The sequence below is a fragment of the Podarcis gaigeae genome (assembly GCF_964106915.1).
Source record: "Podarcis gaigeae genome assembly, chromosome: 1".
NCBI lineage: Eukaryota > Metazoa > Chordata > Lepidosauria > Squamata > Lacertidae > Podarcis > Podarcis gaigeae.
In genome coordinates this window covers 11,796,222-11,816,311 of record NC_139678.1, presented here as the reverse complement: position 1 = coordinate 11,816,311, position 20,090 = coordinate 11,796,222, and the positions used below count along the sequence as shown (strand labels likewise).

At 46.5% G+C, this 20,090-nt stretch overlaps 1 protein-coding gene and 1 long non-coding RNA gene across 2 annotated transcripts in view; one reads left to right on the top strand and one right to left on the bottom strand.

Moving 5' to 3' along the window:
• NUDT14 (nudix hydrolase 14) overlaps positions 1-4,014 on the bottom strand; it is a 55,695-nt gene extending 51,681 nt beyond the window's left edge. Inside the window, exon 1 of the mRNA XM_083738392.1 lies at positions 3,744-4,014. Coding sequence (XP_083594518.1) covers positions 3,744-3,824 — 81 coding nt within the window. The 5' untranslated portion in view covers positions 3,825-4,014. The remainder of the gene's footprint in view (positions 1-3,743) is intronic.
• LOC310845196 overlaps positions 1-20,090 on the top strand; it is a 280,162-nt gene that overhangs the window by 120,566 nt on the left and 139,506 nt on the right. The gene's annotated exons all lie outside the window — the stretch shown is intronic.

Below are 20,090 nucleotides of genomic sequence, written 5' to 3'. Positions count from 1 at the left end.
TCTTCTTGGAAATGCCTCCAAGTGAGTTCAGTGGGGATTGTTCGCTAGTAAGACTGCAGCCTTAAAAAAAATGTATGTTAAAATGTTCGGTTATTCTCCACTGGAAGCTAATGAGGAATAATGACAATTGACAACTCGGCTCATTCAAACACACCAGCAGAGAAGATCTCATCATTACCTAGCATATTGTAGAACATTTGAATTTCCAGCAATATGAGGGAAACTTCGTCAACGCTATTTTAAACCCAAACTGTATTAGTAAAAAGGGAGCTTCTGTTAAAATGTGTTAACTGTTCATCAGTTCAGAAGAAGGGAACATTTAATAAGTGGCAATATATTATTAAATCCATTTAAGCTGGTGGCCACCACCAGTGTTAACCCGGCGCTGTGCTTGTATTTTCCCATTTGCAAGAACACTGACTCTGCAGCAAGGTGTTTTATATTGAAATTGCAATAGCTGTGAAAACTGTGCAAGACATTTAAGAGCGCTGTTAGCCATCGATCTTCCATGTACTGGGACAGTAGACCTCTGAGTCATAGAATTACAGAACTGTAGAGTTGGAAAGGGACCATGAGAGTCATCCAGTCCAACCCTCTGCAATGCAGGAATCTAATCACATAATGCTAAGATAATGCCTTGCTTTGGGGGCTTCCCAGAGGCATCAAGCTGATTCTGCCCTCTTTCTGGATAGTAATACTTGTCTTTAAAATAAGTATAATAAATTGCCTGGCGTCCTCGGATCCATGGGGTCACAAAGAGTTGGACACGATTAAATGATTAAACAACAACAGCAACAAATAATTAATTGATTGAAAATAATTAATTAACTAAATTATTGAAATGTTAATTGATTATAATGATATTCATAATTTAGCACCATGCTCCCATCTGCAATTCCGAAATGCAGTGAGATACTTATTTATTTATAAAGGGGATGTCTAATTGGAAAGAAGAACACGTTCATTGATGAATTAGACTTCTTTTTTGTATCTAAATAGTGTCTACCTATTTATTTATAGTCTGCGTGTTAGTGAAGGCCTTTTGATATGCTTCTTGATTTGATCAACCTTCCCCCCCACCCAGCAACACATTTTCCCAATCACTATGCAGATTTTTAAAAAAATAACAAATAAAAAAATGCCCCCATCTATCATGGTTGTAAAACTAGGGTTGTCATATCATATGTCCTGACATAGTGGGCCTTCAGGCCCCTTAAGCCGTGTCCGGGTGAAAATTGCCGAAATGTCTTTGAAAATCCGGACCTAAGGCAACCCATGTTGGTGGTAGATTTAGGCGATTTTCATTTAAAGTAGCTCAAAAACTCCTTTTCCATTCTTGTTGAGATTTTTCAAAAAAAAAAAAAACCCCACACAAAAACAACTCAGCAACTTTGGGCAAAACAAAACAAAAGGGCATGCCAGAATCCTGGGAAGTCTAGTTTCTTAACGCTGCTGAGAGTTTTTAGGCAACCCCTATTCCCCTCACAGAGCTATAATTTTCAGAATGGCTTAACAGATAATCCCTCTTCCCAGAGAACTCTAGACCTGTAGCTCTGTAAAGGTCTTCCTAATAATTCTCATTACTGTTGACAGACTACAGCTCCCAGAATTCTTTGGGGCAAGCCACAACTGTTTAAAGTGGCATGATGCACTTTTTGATGCATAGCGCAGATGGGGCAGTAATAGTCAGAATTTCACTGTTCCCATCTAGGGTAGTTGCCAGAAACGAATGCAGCAAAGGCAGACAGAAAATTCCAGCTGGGCCATTCTTGCTAGGAGTGTGTGTTGAATGCTGCCTTTGCACAGATGGCTGCATCTGTTGTGTGTGTAGCAGAGGAGTCACTGCTTGCCTTTTTACCTCAAGGCATTCCTCAGGCTCCAGAAGCTGTGGGGCAGAGGATACAGCTCCCCACCAGCATTGCTGAGTACCCATAAGCAGGAAAGCTGAGAGAAAGGTGTGTGCTCAGGGCATGGAAGCTCACAGCACACTTGGGCAGTCTCAGAATGGGAAGCATTTCCTTTCCAAAAATAAAATCACTTGGTGCACAATATCACTAGCTATTTGGTAGAGACATGAAACAGGGCCTTTTCAGTGGTGGCTGCTCCCAAACTCCTTCCCTAGAGAAGATAAACTGGCTCCCTCCATGTTGATCTTCTGCTGGAAGGTGAAGACCTTCTTGTTCCAACAAGCTTTTGGGAACTGATGGCCACCTGTCATGTATTAATTAGATAACAACAACAACAACAACAACAACAACAACAACAATTTTTACAACAACAACAACAACAACAACAACAACAATTTTTATTTATACCCCGCCCTCCCCAGCCAAGGCCAGGCTCAGAGCGGCTTACAAGCAATAATAAAAACAAATTGAATGATTACAACTTAAAAACAAAATTAAAATACATTAAAATATGGAAACATTAAAATATTAAAATGTAGCCTCATCGCAGGAGGAGAAGGAAAGGAAAAAAGAAAGAAAGGGAGGGAGGGAATCAAACTGGCTCCAAGCCAAAGGCCAGGCGGAACAACTCTGTCTTACAGGCCCTACGGAAAGAAATCAGATCCTGCAGGGCCCTGGTCTCATGAGGCAGAGCGTTCCACCAGGCCGGAGCCAGAGTTGAAAAGGCCCTGGCTCTGGTTGAGGCCAATCTAACTTCCCTAGGGCCCGGGACCACTAGGGTGTTGATGAGATTTCCGTATTGCAAGGGGTTGGACTAAATGACCCTCAAGGTCCCTTCCAACTCTATGACTCTATAATTATATTTCTGCTTTTAATTAAAGGGCTGGTGGTGTGCTCCTTTTCTTGTAATTATTGGTATGGTTTTAACTGATTATATATATGTATATGGTTTTAATTTGATCAGCGCTTGGTTCCCCCCCCCCCTATTCTTTTAGTGATTCTTATTTTTATCTGCAAGCCGCCTAGAGTCCCGTCAGGGGACAATAAACATACAATAATTTTTAAAGCAAAAATGGTGCCGACTCTCCCGCCCTCCCCCCTTTTGCAGGTACGGAACTCTGCACATGGCCAGAGCCACTCAGCGGATTCGATTTATTCTATTTCTGCGCCGCTTTTCTTTCAAACGAACCCCAAAGCGGCTTACAAACCATAAACAACAAAAACAAGCAGCGTAAATCATACAGGGGGGAATCAAACCCCCACAAATCACGGCCACAACCTATTGCACACCGTTAACAAAGCAACATTATCTATCTATCTATCTATCTATCTATCTATCTATCTGAACATCGCAATTAAAGCCAAAGTCCGATTACACGATTTGCACATCCGAGTTTATAATCTATATAAAACAATACCTTGGGGGGTGGGGTGGGGAGGAAGGAGCTGCAGCCCCTCTCTTTCGGCAACCAGGAACCCCCTCAGCCACGAAAAAGCCCACGTCCTCTGCCCATGTGCAAAGTGCTTACCCCCTCTCCCCCCCCCCCATCACTTCTACATGAACCTCAGGAACCTTATGGGGCAGGGAGTGGGGGGAAACAACTGTGTAACCCCCGCCAGGCTTGAGCCCCGGCACCTCTCCAGCAGCGGGGGGTGGGGGACAGAGAGATGGGCAAAGGAGGAGGCAAGGCGCCACCGCACGCCGGGGCCTCCGTTTCCGAAGCGCCGGGCTTGCGTCGGAGGCGGCGGCCGGCGAGGCCTAGTCGCGGCGGAAAGAAAGCGGCGGCGGCGGCGCTTCCTCCACGCTGGGCCGCAGACCCTCCCCACCGGGCTTACCTGGCGGTAGCGGAGGCGAAAAGGCCTCAAATACTGGGAGTGGTCGCAGGGACCCACCGCTAAGTCTTCGATGGATTCCATGGGGGGCGAGGAGGAGGAAGAGGAAGCAGCGCCTTCGCCTGGGAGATGCAGCCGGAGAGGGGAGCGAGGAGGAGGGAGAGAGAGAGGAGAGAGGGTGAGCTGCCTCTCTCATATATATTTATATGCCGGAGGTGTTCTGACTGGAATATGCACCTGTGGCTGCGTGTACATGAGACTTTTAAATCACGCACACAGCTTCTCCCTCTTCTCCCCACCCCAACCCGAAATCCTGGAAACTATGGTTCCCTCACACACAGAAAACTACAATTCCCAGCACCCTTAACAAACTACACACGGAATTGCAGAAAGAGATCGGAGTGCTTGGCATATAGCAAGTCCCCGTTTTCTCTGGGAGGCATCCTCCCAGCTGAATTATTTGCAGCTTGAGAGAGCATAAAACACTCTTCTAGGTAACCTTCGTGAAATAATAATAACATTAACAATAATAATAATAATTTATTATTTATACCCAAGCCACTCTGGGCGGCTCTCAGCAGAATATAATAAGCACAGCATAATATAATAAGCACAGCATATTGGCTCCATGCTGCAGATAAGAGGCAAGTAGGCGAGCCTCAGAACATCTAGTGAGCATATCACAGGCGAAGCTTGACAGGTACCATATATATATATATATATATATACACACACACACACACATATATACACAGTGGTACCTTGGGTTACATACGCTTCAGGTTACAGACTCCACTAACCCAGAAATAGTACCTCAGGTTAAGAACTTTGCTTCAGGATGAGAACAGAAATCGGGCGGGGGCGGCAGTGGGAGGCCCCATTAGCTAAAGTGGTACCTCAGGTTAAGAACAGTTTCAGGTTAAGAACAGACCTCCGGAACGAATTAAGTTCTTAACCCGAGGTACCACTGTGTGTGTATATATATATATATATATATATGTGTGTGTGTGTGTGTGTGTGTGTATAAAATGTATTTTTATTAAAGATTTTCTTTGTTTACAAAGTATGTGCAATATATATTGCAGGTACCATATATTGACAGGTTGTGGGACACGGGTGGCGCTGTGGGTTAAACCAAAGAGCCTAGGGCTTGCCAATCAGAAGGTCGGCGGTTGAAATCCCTGCGACAGGGTGAGCTCCCGTTGCTCGGTCCCTGCTCCTGCCAACCTAGCAATTCGAAAGCACATCGAAGTGCAAGTAGATAAATAGGTACCGCTCTGGCGGGAAGGTAAACGGCGTTTCCGTGCGCTGCTCTGGTTCGCCAGAAGTGGCTTAGTCATGCTGGCCCCATGACCTGGAAACTGTATGCCGGCTCCCTCGGCCAGTAAAGCGAGATGAGCAGAGGCTTTCAACCTTTTTTGGGTCTACGGCTCCCTTGACCAACTACAGATAGGTAGCCATGTTGGTCTGCCATAGTCAGATATCTGAAGAAGTGTGCATGCACACGAAAGCTCATACCAAGAACTAATTTAGTTGGTCTTTAAGGTGCTACTGGAAGGAATTTTTTTTGTTTTGACCAACTACCTTCTGTCTGCAGCACCCCTGTGGGGCTCAGGAGCCCAGTTAGGTCACCCTTTGCTTGCAGCCCCTCACCCCTTTTTGAACACCTTCCCTTGAGGAGAGTTCCCTCAGTCTCTTCTCTTCTCCCCTCACCTTGGGAGTCCTCTGGGCAGCCGCTTTTGCTGCCGCCCCTGGTCTCTGAACTGTCCCCCACCCCACCCTAAAGAAAGATGCCTCCTCACACTGCCCCACAAGAGGGTGGGAAGCACCTCTTGGCCACCCCCAGAGGCACCATTCACCTGCTGAACTTGTAGCCAGGGCTGCTGCAATAAACAGCTGTGCAAGCCTTTGGGAGGCAGAGATGCAAGAGGGCATCGGAGGAGGGAGGGAAGGAAAGAGGGACAGAGGCCAGTGTTGCCCGTGGCATCCCTGACCATCATTCAAGGCACCCCAGGGTGCTATGGCACACTGATTGAACACCACTGCCCTACTATGTTTGAGAGAGAAATGTGCTAGTTATACAGCCAGGGTCTGAATGTACTCCATTCTTTTAAAATTATGCACCAAGAATAGCTGGGTTCTGCAGCCGTTCTCCTCCCTTGGAGGTTTTTGAGCAGAGGTTGGATGGCTATCTGTCATGGATGCTTCAGCTGAGATTCCTTCATTGCAGGGGCCTGGACTAGATGACCCTCAGGGTCACTTCCAATTCTAGGATTCTGTGATTCTAAATTGAGTAAATTTAACCATTTCCCATAACTTCCTCTTTTGCACAACGTCACTTGTTTATTTGTTTGATTATTTGCCTGTCCTTTACCGCAGTATCCCAGGGCAGGTTACAGCAATTTAAATACAGTGGTACCTCGGGTTAAGAACTTAATTCTTTCTGGAGGTCCGTTCTTAACCTGAAACTGTTCTTAACCTGAGGTACCACTTTAGCTAATGGAGCCTCCCACTGCCGCTGCACCGCCACTGCACGATTTCTGTTCTCATCCTGAAGCAAAGTTCTTAACCCGAGGTACTATTTCTGGGTTAGCGGAGTCTGTAACCTGAAGTGTCTGTAACCCGAGGTACCACTGTACAGTGGACGCTTGGGTTGCGAACATGATCCGTGAGGGAGGCACGTTCACAACCCGCAGTGCCACGTCTGCGCACACGCGGGTCGCAATTCAGAGCTTCTGCGCATGTGCAAAGCGCGATTTAGCAGTTCTGTGCATGCACAGTGCCGAAATCCGGAAGTAACCCGTTCCGGTACTTCCAGGTTCGGCATGGTGCGTAATCCGAAAATGCACAACCTGAAGTGCCTGTAACCCGAGGTATGACTGTATTGAAATAAGTTTTGAAGGGGTAAAATCAACTGAGAGAAATGGGTGGGCCCCAAAAATATCTCTTTCAGGGGTCAAAGGCCAGGGTGTAAAGAGGTGCCTCTTCATCGTATGACAGAAACTACCTAACAAAAGTGCCAGACACACCTGGGTGGCGAAGGGTTGCCACAACTGGAATCCTCTTCTGGAACCATGTCCAGCTAGTTGTTTCCGTGGTAACCACTTCCTTCTGCTCTTTAGTCATGCAAAGGGATACATAACAGGCTGGGCCAGCGCCAGTAACTTAACAAAGAGACTAGCTTGTCCGCTTCAGCTGCTTTTCTTTCTACAAATCCCCACCTTGCCGAAATAAAACCACGGTTTAGGAGGAGAGCTACATTCATTCTGCTGCACCCTTGTCCCACCCAAATCCTATAACTGTATTTTGTGGACAATGGTGGTATTTTTGAGATTCCTCCATGCCTGTTAGCCAGAGTGCTGCCTTTCCCCCACGAACCCCAGACTGTATTGCTGCCCATATATCGCCCGGGTCAGGGGGCAGAAGAATTGTGACCACACGGGGCCTTTCTGCTTGAAGGAGCCATCGAATCAGTCAGTGCATCCATGATGACTTAACATTTCATGCTGTATTCCTCCTCTCGTAACCCATGGTTTGAGAATCCCTGCCCTAACCTATGACTTAACAAGCCACAGGTGGCTTTTAAAAAAGGAAAAGAATAGGTATTAAATCTTCTGTTGCATGTGATAATTATGTTTATATATGGGTAACCGGGTGCCTTGCTTGTAATCTCGGTGGTGAATCTTTAACTAAGACCTGAAATGCCAATTAGATGATGTCACTATCACATTAAAAGGCAAAGCAGCAGATGGCCGGAATTTCAGAATAATGTTTTAGTACAATCAATACATTCGCTTAAGTAGTGATTAGCAAACAATTGCGTTTGTGTTCATCAGTCTTGCTGTTGCCTAGAAAGTGAATACAAACTAGAGACAAAATGACTGTGACAAATCTGGAACTTCTGTTCGAGAATCTAATGTTGCCCTATCAAGTGTTAGGGAGTGTTAGAGAGACGTTTTCCTTACTGGCAGCCAAGTGTCAGGAAAAGGCAATCAAGCTATCCGATCTACAGATGATGGAGTCTGGGTTGTGGCAGTTTTTTGTTTTTTTTTTAAAGGCACATAAAGGGATTAATTTTTTTTTTAAGTTAGCAAAATGAGGATAATAGTAGAAGAACTGTAATAAAAAATTCCGTTTCATTTTTGCCAGGGTTGTTTGTTGTTTGCTGCTTCCGTTCCAGGTGTTGCAAGCATGAGCTATTCAACAAAAGGATATTTTGTAATACATAGGAAGGACATTAATTACCCTGCATTTCACATTGTGAGTAATCTGAAAATATTTAGGCAATGCTACCGGATTTAGCGTCCTTTGAATGAGAGAACACTGGAGAAGGAGACGCATAGCTGTTTCGCAGTATTTGCTTTATTTACCTACACTGAGATAAAAGGTACCCCCTTTAGGGTTTAGAGATGTAGTGAAAGGGCTTTAGGCTCACCTTCTCCTTTCCTTTCCCTTGAAGCAGTGTGGGTGAGCCAGAGGGACGTCAATAGAAAGGTAAAAGAAATTCCCCTTTGCTCCCAAGTCTCATATTGGGCGGGGAGCGCCACTGAAGACTGGCTCTTCCCATTTGTTCAAGTATGGCAGTGAACTATAGATATTTGTTATTTCCTTCTTGTTTAGGTTAGGTCAAGGTTAGGGTCTCCCAATCCAGGCAGATTTCTCTTCTCCCTGTCCTCCAAACAACACAAGGTGTTGATGGGTCGCCCGCCCTTGCGGCTGGCTTAGGCATGGGGGGTAGTTAAAACACAGCTTGCTCTCAGATTTCAGTGGCACGTGAAGCAGGTCTTTACATCTGGGTTTTGTGCGGCCTTAACACAGGTCTGCGCTACCTGTGACTCACCAAGATGCATGAAACAGCCAGCCATATGTTGTGGCTTGCTTGGCAATCTCCTCTTTTGTTGCTGTTGTAAGAAGGTGACAGGAAAAGAAGTGTGAATAATAATAATAATAATAATAATAATAATAATAATAATAATGATGATGATGATGTAACCTGCCCATCCACTACATCTCCATCCACTACATGAGAAACAAAAATGCAACCGGTGAAACTTTTCCCAACGTGAAGAAGGGGGCCATTGCCTGATAATCATTTGTTAGAAGCCCCGGGAGCCAAATGCAGCCGCTCCACACTCTCTCTGGGGTCCCGGGACTCTTCCCAAGCCAGTCCCCCCCCCCCCTGAAATTAGCAGCCACAATTAACTTAGATCCATTCATTTCAGTGAGCCTACTTTGAGAAGGACCAGTCGTGACTACAACCCAGGGTGTGTGCAAGTGTGTGACATTTGCCATGCTCGGACCGATTTGCGTCCAGCTTCGCACACCTCGGGCAGGATGCGGCCCCCAGAAGGTTGGCGAGAATGGAATGTGGCCCCTGGGTTCCTCACTCCCGGCCAGAAAGATTGCGATTGCTTCACTCTCTCTCCACACAAGCTGCCACTGTGCAGTTCTGTGTTCAGCCAAAGCCAGAATGTCATCCTGCCAATTAGCAGTGTTTGTTTTAACTCCTGTTGGCTTTGGAGGCTGGCTGCTGGAGAGCGCTGCCGCCGCCCTTTCTCTCAGCCCTGCTCCTGTGCCTGGCAGCTGTGGAGGGCAGTGAACACCCTCCTGGCTGCACCTGTGTGAGCGTGTGGAGCCAGTGAGTCAGTCCTCCTCCTCCTCCTCTGCCTGCCCAGCCCAGCCCAGCCCATCTGCTCAGGCAGCAGCCCGGTGTTTACCTTGGACACAGGAATGTCCCTTGCAGCGCTTCTCCCTTCCGCTACTGCAGCTTTTCACCAGAGCTGCCTGAATCATTCGTTCCCTGTTCCTGCTTAAGGCACGCTTCCTTAAGGGGTAAAAACAACAACAGCCACCATTGCCCGTAGGACTTATTGTTTAACTCCAAAAGTCATACAGGGACAACCTTTGCAGAGATGGCAACCTCCTTTGGGTCGTACTCAGCGGAATCAAGCTATAACTAACCTAAAACTCTAAAACCCTTGCTTTCAATGGGTCAGATTCAAACACCAGAGGGTACCCATTGGGTTGCATCCAATGTAAGGTAAAGGTAAAGGGACCCCTGACCATTAGATCCAGTCGTGACCGACTCTGGGGTTGCGGCGCTCATCTCGCTTTATTGGCCAAGGGAGCCGGCATACAGCTTCCGAGTCATGTGGCCATCATGACTAAAACGCTTCTGGCGAACTACAGCAGCGCACAGAAATGCTGTTTACCTTCCCACCTGAGCAGTACCTATTTATCTACTTGCACTTTGACGGGCTTTCAAACTGCTAGGTTGGCAGGAGCAGGGACCGAGCAATGGGAGCTCACCCAGTCGGGGGGATTTGAACCGCCGACCTTCTGATCGGCAAGTCCTAGGCTCTGTGGTTTAACCCACAGCGCCACTCTTATTGAAATGAATAGATATGACTAAATTAGACCCAGTCATTTCCTTAGTTCTGCTCTGAGTAGAATCTGGTTAGATGCCACCTTTTGCCTGCATGGCAGTCACTCAGATTGGAACCCCTGGTTTTTTTTAACCTTGTGCTTACAATAATGTTGCAGGCGACTAGCTGGAACATAAGGACATAAGAAGACCCAGGCTAATGTCCCATCTAGTCAACATCCTGTTCTCACATTAGCCACCCAGATGTCTGTGGAAAACCCTCAAGCAGGGCTGCCTGGGCACAAGAGCGTCTCCCCTCCTGCCATTTCCAACAGCTGGTATCCAGAAGGATTACTGCCTTCGACCATGGAGGAAGAGCATAACCATTGTAGTTAGCAGCCATTGATAGCCGTCTCCTCCATGAATCTGTCTAATCCTCTTTTAAAACCATCCAAGTTGGTGGCCATCAGTGCCAACTTCTTAATATCCTCAAAATGAACCCTTATTCCGCAGGGGGAAATTGCTCTGGCTGTTGGAGGCCTAACAGCTGGCTGAAGCTGTTGGAAGTTGGAATCCAATGGTATCTGCAGGGCCACAGTTGCAAAACAGGCAGAAGCCAACTGGTGAAGCTTTTTCTATCTTGTGGGAACTCAGGTGTCCCTGCGAGATCTTGCAAGAGCATCACAAAGTTGGCACGCTGAGCGAGCCTTGCCAAGCAAGGTGGAGAGCTTAAAAGCTATTTTCGCACAGGGTCCGCTTGAGTTCTCAACTGTATTTGCTACTAGAAAGACTGATGATGCTTTGAGATGCGTAAATTGCAAATGTACTAACAATGGATGCAGTCCTTTGCATAACCTGGGAGTAGGTCCTGTTGAGCTCAGTAGGGCTTTTGAGTAGACTTGTATAGGACTTGTACACTTGTATGGTAGACTTGTATACAGTGGCCTGAATAGGTCACACTATACATTTTTGTTTAAATGCCTTCTGTGTAAAGTAATGCAACTTCTGATTGTAATTTGTTTTAAACGGTTTTTAATGTTGTATTTTTTTTGGGACGCAGGTGGCGCTGTGGGTTAAAGCCTCAGCGCCTAGGACTTGCCGATCGAAAGGTCGGCGGTTCGAATCCCTGCGGCGGGGTGCGCTCCCGCTGCTCGGTCCCAGCGCCTGCCAACCTAGCAGTTCGAAAGCACCTCCAGGTGCAAGTAGATAAATAGGGACCGCTTACCAGCGGGAAGGTAAATGGCGTTTCTGTATGCGGCTCTGGCTCGCCAGAGCAGCGATGTCACGCTGGCCACGTGACCCGGAAGTGTCTCCAGACAGCGCTGGCCCCCGGCCTCTTGAGTGAGATGGGCGCACAACCCCAGAGTCTGTCAAGACTGGCCCGTACGGGCAGGGGTACCTTTACCTTTACCTTTTTAATGTTGTATTTTACATTCTTGTGACCTGCCCTAGGTTTTCTTAGTGAAGGGTGGATAATATATAATGGAATGTAATATTAATAATAATAGCAACAACAGTTTGCCACACAGGTTTAAGTTTATTTATATTGAGTGTCATGAGAAAAATCTCGTTGGTGCCCATATGCAGATTTAAACCTATAAAACCTGTTCAGCCACAGAGAACAGTTGGTTTGCTTCGTTAAAATGTGGATGGGAACTAACACACAAGCATGTCATGCACTATTGGCATGGGAGTTAATTTTTGGTGCTAGGCAATTTGATTAAAATTGTGTCCTTGATAGTCTATGGTGCCTCCTGTATCCTGCCATTGTGTTCATGTATAAAAGAATGAGGTCTGCCCTTTCCCATAAGAATATAGCCACATTCTTTTTTCAAGTAAAGCCAAATGGAGGAGAACTGCTGAGTGCAGGGAGTGGGGTGTGTGGGTGTGGGGTGTGTGTGTGTTTGTATTTGAGGACCTGGACATTTGCAGGGAAACCAAAATGCTTGTTTACAAATCTATTGTACTATCAACCTTACTATATGCTTGTGAAACATGAACCACTTATAAACGCCATCTCCAACTTCTCAAAAGATTCCATCAACGGTGTCTCCGAAAAATCTTACACATCACTTGGGAAGACAGGCGAACTAATGCCAGTGTGCTGGATGAAGCAAAGATCACCAGTGTTGAAGCAATGATTTTTCAACATCAGCTTCGTTGGACTGGTCATGTTGTGCGAATGCCTGATGATCACCTTCCAAAGCAACTACTTTATTCTGAACTTAAAAACGGAAAGCGTAATGCTGGTGGTCAACAAAAGAGGTTTAAAGACTGTCTCAAGGCAAATCTTTAAAAATGTAGTATAAACACCAACAATTGGGAAACACTGGCCTGAGAGTGCTCCAGTTGTAGAATAGCCTTTACCAAAGGTGTCATGGACTTTGAAGACACTCGAACTCAGAACGCAAGCGAGAAACGTGCTAAGAGGAAGGCATGCTTGGCAAATCCACATCGTGATCAACTCCTGCCCATGAACCAATGTCCGCACTGTGGAAGGATGTGTGGGTCCAGAATTGGCCTCCACAGTCACTTACGGACTCATTGTTAAAACCGTGTTTATGGAAGACAATCTTACTAGGCTACGAGTGATCGCCAAAGAAGAAGCGTGTTTGTGTGTGTTTGTGTGTGACATGAACTTGAAATATTTTGCAAATCTTTTAGTTGATAGTTATTGCTCTAGTGATTGGTTGTTAAAATGAAACTGAGTTCTTCTCTGCCCCCCCCCAAATCTGGGTTGTAGCCAATTTACTCAGGGTTGGCCTATTGGAATCAATGGACATGCCCAACTTTGGCTCATTGCTTTCAAGGTGTCTACTCTGAGTAAAACTTAGTTGGCTGTAACCCATGGTCCATGTCAGCAAAATGAAAAAAGTGACTTAAGACTAGGAGGTCCTGCACAGATTTCTCATTAAAGTGACCACTGATTTTAAACGCCACCACCTAGCCAGCATAACAACATTTGCCTGATACATTTTTAAAAATCACTGCAGTGCAGTAAACAAACCCTGATGTTAAGTGGTTAATTTATAAACCGAAATATCACTGTAATAAAAAACTCACTTCCTTTGATCTTGCAGTTACAAAATAATTAAAGTATTAAATTGCACATTAGACCTCCAACCGCTGGCAGATGTGAAGCTTCTCAAGAGTGGGATGCGGGAATGACTGAAAGGCAAGTTGAAAGACAGTTTAGTTTTAATTACCCAGAAATTTAATTCCTTTCTTAATTTCAAAGATATCTTAAATGAAAAGGCAGTGCTATCTAACATCAAATTTGTTACATTAGATATAAGAGCTTGGAGAATTCCCCAGATCTCTCTTTCTACACAATTCTCACTGCTTGCAAATTATTGGAAAGAGTTTCAGTGAGGGACTTTAAAATTAACATGCATTGAGTTCCCATTTTATAATAGGAGAATTCATTCCCCCGCCCCAGTGCCTTGAATTTTGCTTAGCCAATGGGCTATTCCCTTCAGCTAAGATGGGCAGTAATTCTCTCTGAAGGATTAAAACAAAAATGGTATTGCAAACCATGTTCCTCAGTTTCCTTGGGAAGACTGGTCTGGGAGCTGCTATTTTAATTTCCCACAATGCATCTAGTCTAGCATTACTCCAAGGCATTGTGGGGAATTTAAATGGCAGCTGACCACCACTAAATAACCCCCCCCCCCCCAGGACCCAGCTCTGCCTCAGAGATTTGGAGGCCTATCACAATCTAATGTCTATCAGAGCTGAGGCAGTGTTAGGCCCAAACTCTTGGCAAATCCCAGAGTTGCTTAGATCACGGGCAGGGAATTTGTGGTCCTCCAGATGTTGTTAGACTACAGCTCCTATCATCCCTGATCCCTTGCCCTGCTGGACAGGGCTGATGGGAGTTGGAGTTCAGCAACACCTGGAGTGCCACAGGTTCCCCATCCAGTGACTCCTCTATGAACCTACTCTGAAGGGTGTCCATCTGACTGGTCACTCGGCAGTAGCCTCCCTTGGCTGAGCTAGATGAGTGAGTGTGTTGCGCACACAGAAGGGCTAGTCAAGCTTTGGTTTGGGATCTGCCCACATGTCAAGCAATATTTGGGGGGTCGGTGGGGAGTAGGGCAGACCTCACCACCTTTGGCAGCTGGGGTAAAAAGACAGAAAAAAGCACTAAAGCATACAGAACCCAGTGTGCCCATGTGGGTGCAAGTTGTCGGCATGCAGAGGGTCGCAAGGTGAGCAGGCTAGCCGCAGCTGGGTCATCTCCTTCCAGCCGTCCCGCTGCAAAGACCCATCGGCCTCTGATCCGATGTAAATCAGCGACCCAGGCTTCAAAGCCAGGGCACACTATGGCATCAGAGCGAACTGCACACACAGAATAGGAGTGAGGCTTGTGGAAGCATACTACAACTATGGATTTATTAATCATAAATCAGGACAAAGAAACATGTCGTCTGCCTCTTTGTCTTCTTCTCAGAGAGACAGGGAAAAGCAAAAGCTATACACGCAACGGAAGTTCCCAGCAAGCTGTGCTGGTATGTAAACAGACATGTGACATGCAACAGTTCCATGTCTTCAACTAAAGGTAGAATGGAATTTTCCAACACCCCCCCCCCCCCGAGCTGTCAGATCCATCATTTAGTGAGTGAAGAGGGGATGCAAAGCTCCTTCCTCAACTGATCGGCATGGGTGTGTGTGTCTGTGTGTGTGCCCTGCATGTGCATCATACTTGTGCATTATTTGTTTGTTTGTATACATAATGGAAGTGAAAGCTGGACCATAAAGAAGGCTACAGATAGGTAGCCGTGTTGGTCTGCCATAATCAAAACAAAAAAAATTCCTTCCAGTAGCACCTTAAAGACCAACTAAGTTAGTTCTTGGTATGAGCTTTCGTGTGCATGCACACTTCTTCAGATAGCTTAGGTATCTGAAGAAGTGTGCATGCACACGAAAGCTCATACCAAGAACTAACTTAGTTGGTCTTTAAGGTGCTCATAAAAAAGGCTGATCACCAAAGAATTGATGCTTTTGAATTATGGTGCTGGAGGAGACTCTTGAGAGTCCCATGGACTGCAAGAAGATCAAACCTATCCATTCTTAAGGAAATCAGCCCTGAGTGCTCACTGGAAGGACAGATCGTGAAGCTGAGGCTCCAATACTTTGGCCACCTCGTGAGAAGAGAAGACTCCCTGGGAAAGACCCTGATGCTGGGAAAGATGGAGGGCACAAGGAGAAGGGGACGACAGAGGACGAGATGGTTAGACAGTGTTCTCGAAGCTACCAGCATGAGTTTGACGAAGCTGCGAGAGGCAGTGGAAGACAGAAGTGCCTGGCATGCTCTGGTCCATGGGGTCACAAAGAGTCGGACACGCCTAAACGACTAAACAACAACATACATAATGCTTCATGCTAAAATAGGTGTCTAAGCAGTTCACAGGTATAAAAGCCAATTGCGCAATCATGAAATATAAATACCTGCAATTAAAAAGGCGAAACCCTATGAAACAGGAGACTCAAGTCGAGAGATCAAGGGAAGGCCTGTGCAAACTTAAATTTGAATGTCTGTGTGTGTTTGCATTGGGCTTAAATGAGTTGTGACTACACCTACTTTTGCCCATGCCCGATGCTAGCAAGGACTGGCCAAGAGTGGGCCAAAAAGATTGTCACTTCTGGTGTACAACTGAATCTTTGCCTCAAGTCCTGCCGGAGGTGTAAGTCCTGGCAGAAGAAGTCTTCCATGTGCATCTCCACTATGCCACCAGCAGTTTAAAGCTGGTGTCCAAGATTTGCTGCATGTCGCCACCCCACCCCTTTCATTATTCCCTCCTCGGTACAATGGCATGTGCAACAATAGGCTGTAAATTTCTCCACGAAGAACTAAGCACTCTGTGCTGTAAACAGGAGACTATTTAAGCGGGAAACAATAAGGGGTTTCTTGGAAAACGCATACTATGTGCAGAAACGCAGCCCTCCAGCTAACAGTAAACGCGTTTTTACGAGTCCCCATCGGGACCTCTGGAACCTGGGGGGGGGGGGGTTGCTGTAGCAGTAACCAGAGCCCATGTGTGAAAGACAGAAGGATTCTCTAGGGAGGCGAGAAAGAGAATCCTGGGAAGAGAAAAGAACTGAGGGTAGCGTTGGAGAAAATTCTTATCTAGCTCATTCGCAAAGAAAGGAAAAGGCAGACTTCTTGGCTCGTGCATCAGGCGGGTAAAGGGGGGGGGGGGGACAAAAACCACTAGTTATGTTACCACCTCTCCTCTGCCTTGGATTTTAGATTTTTTTCCCGCACTGTTTTTTCCTTTACCAAAATAGGAGAGGAAAAATTCTGCGAACGGCATTGGAGGCCTTTGGACAGAGGTCCCCATCTCTGTAGGGGAACAACAGTAAGCATGTTGCTTTTTGGGAAAAAAGGGGAAAAAACCCTTCATTGATGTTAGATAATGGGTGTTTAACCGCAGTCGTCACTTGAGCAGCCAAGAGTGAAGTTTGCAGTCCAAGCGATGCTTTTTGCAAAAACTACGGTTGCTTCTATCCGTGGAAGCTACCCCAATTCAGAGCAAAGTATGCATCCAGCCATACTGTTAAAAGCACTCTCATGTCACTTTTAGCAATCATAGCATTCCCCCACCCCCACCAAAAAGAACCTGGGAACTGGAGTTTGATAAGTGTGCTGACAGTTGTTAAGAGACCCCTCCCAGAGCTATATTTCCCAGCACCCTTAACAGACTAAAGTTCCCAAGTTCCCTTGGAGAAAGCCATGCCTGTTTTAAGTTGTGTAATGTTGGGGGTAGGGACGCGGGTGGCGCTGTGGGTTAAACCACAGAGCCTAGGACTTGTCGATCAGAAGGTCGGCGGTTCGAATCCCCACGACGGGGTGAGCTCCCATTGCTCGTTCCCTGATCCTGTCAACCTAGCAGTTCGAAAGCATGTCAAAGTGCAAGTAGATAAATAGGTACCGCTCCGGCAGGAAGGTAAACGGCGTTTCCGTGTGCTGCTCTGGTTCGCCAGAAGCATCTTAGTCATTCTGGCCACATGACCCGGAAGCCGTACGCCGGCTCCCTCGGCCAATAAAGCGAGATGAGCACCGCAACCCCAGAGTCGGCCATGACTGGACCTAATGGTCAGGGCTCCCTTTACCTTTACCTAATGTGGGGGGTGGGTGGCCTGGGGAGGTTCCAAGGGCCTGATGTAAAGGGATGGAGGGCTACATTCAGCGCCACATGGTGGAGGTTCCCCCACTCACTCTATAACTAAAGCAATTATCCACTTCACTCTTTCCCTACATTCCAATAAGCCTGTTCTTTAAGAAAATATGAGTGAGAATAAGCAAGATCCTGTTACCTACAATCTGACAGATGTTCCTTTTTTTTGTCCTTGAGGAAACAGAGGAAATGTGTGATTGCCTTGTAGTTCTTCCTCTGCTCCTGAGTGACAAGGTTGCCTACTAGTCATGCCTTTCCTTTATTATTCTTTTGTTTGAGAAGGAGCTGCACCTGAGTGCAACTGGAGGCGCTGGATTCCCATACAAAAGGAGTTTTCTTTTAATTTTAGCAATAGCATCACTCAAGCGGAAATCAATAGACAGGCTCCTCTTCCTCCAGCGGAGAGGAAGTGCTGACGAAAAGGGGGATATATTTAGATGTGAACTATGCAACTCGTAAAAAAAAAAAAAAATCATCATCGCCATCTATGTCATCCAGGGGATCTGATTATTATAGGCCATGACAGCTTGGGGTCTGGGTTTACTATGCTCTCGCCAAAAATGTGTGTTTGCGTGAGGATCGTTTGTGTGTTGTTCCCCCACCCCCAAATTTGCATGGTTTTCTGCAATTTGCACCATTTCCCCATGGAGTTTTCATTTGGGAATGCATTGGAAGGAAGGACAGATGGACAGAGGAAGCGCATGGAGAGGATGGAGGGGGATGGGAAATTAAAATACGCATGGGGAGGAAGGAGGGAAATAGGAAATAAGAAGTTCTGATAAGCTGCCATGTGCAAGGACAGGAAGTGGTGCTGGGTACAAAAGCATACAACCAAGGAAAGATTGTGAAACATACCTCCCACTTCCAGATGCTACTCTGCTGGAACAGGGGAGACTTAGTTTAATGACCGAGCCTATGCTTTGAATGAAGAACGTTCCACTTCCAATCTGTGGCAGATCCTGTGCTAAGGATCCGGGGCATGAAAAAGGATTAGAGGATCACTGCTGCTCAAAATGGACAGCAGTAAGTCAAGCGACAGACCTGTGGCAGCCTGATTCATTTGAGAGCATCTTTGTATGTTCTTATTGTCTCTGCTTCATTCCTATTCAACTTGGATGGGCAACTCAAGTGCCTTAAGGAAAGGGCAGTAGCTCAGGGGTAGAGTGTCTTCTTTGAATGCAGAAGGTCATAGGTTCAAACCCAGGCATCTCCCTGTCTGAAACCCTGGAGATCTACAGTCATACCTTGGGTTGAAGTTGCTTCAGGTTGAGCGCTTTCGGATTGCGCTCCACAGCGACTCGGAAGTAATGGAGCGCATTACTTCTGGGTTTCACTGCTCGCGCATGCGCAGACAGTCTAAATGACATCATGCATGCACGGAAGCGGTGAATTGCGACCCGCACAGATGCACAGACACAGGTTGTGTTTACTTCAGGGTGTGAACAGGGCTCTGGAAAGGATCCCATTCGTATCCAGAGGTACCACTGTACAATGGTACCTCGGGTTACAGACGCTTCAGGTTACATACGCTTCAGGTTACAGACTCCGCTAACCCAGAAATAGTATCTCGGTTTAAGAACTTTGCTTCAGGATGAAAACAGAAAATGTGCTCCAGCGGCGCGGCAGCAGCGGGAGGCCCCATTAGCTAAACTGGTGCTTCAGGTTAAGAACAGTTTCAGGTTAAGTACGGACCTCTGGAACGAATTAAGTACTTAACCTGAGGTACCACTATACTACAAAGCCAGTGCAGACAATACTGAACTAGGAAGATAAGTATAAGGCCCCTTCCTATCTTTGTAAACGCCTTTTTCTTCATGTACTCCAGGGCTGGAGTACCTCCGGCTTGGGGGCCAAATTCTGCCCTCAAGGCATATCTCTCTGGCCCTTGGTACTCTCCCCAGCCACACCCTCTATCCTGAGCGCGCACCCCTCCCCACCAGCCTTGCTTCATGCTCTCCTTGAGCATTTCTGTCCTTGAACTCCTCTAACTGGCTAGGATGGAGGTGAGAGACGAGTCTCTGAGCATATGCAGAAGCTAGCCTGCATCAGTTGCTCCACCCACTTTGCCTCTGGACTTGCATGTGGCCTCCAGAAGGTTCCCCAGAGTGGAAGGCGGCCCTCAGATAGTTAACAAGAAAAAAGCCACCATGACCTCATCATTACCAGGTCTTGGGGGAGGAGGAAACAACAGGGATTTCCCTCACCTGTACATCCCACCTTTGACCTGCAAGGAGCAATTGGCTGCCTGCCGTTGGCCTGGACACAACCTGTGTTCTGGTATTGCAAGGCAAATCGGATGCCAAACTTGGAATGTGGAATGATGCAAATGCCATGCCAAGGTTTGGCATTCTTTATCCAAATTAAGCAGCCAGCAACACACTAAAGTCACAAAAATGTGTATTTTATTTTCCTTCTGGCTGTCAGAGGGTTTCCTGGCCGTAGCGGGGAGGTGGGGGAGTTTGAAAAACAGCCACAACCAGGCTGTCTTTTACGCGAGTTGCTCAGGAAATATGAAAAGGAAGCGCAGTTTGAAAAGCTGGCACGGAAAGAGCAGCCGTCTCAGTTGCACGATTCCCTCAACCTCCATGGAGTAATTGCAGAGTTAGGAGGAAGACAACCAAAAACCCATCTAATCCTACCTAGGTTGTTCACTGGGGCAAGGCTGTTTGAACTTATTAAACCAATCCTGACCCAACTGTCAAAATGCTGGTTTTGTCCTATAAGGCCTTAAATGGATCAGGACCACCTCTCCCCGTTTGAACCTACTTGGATCATGAGATCATCATATGAGGCCCTTCTTCTTCA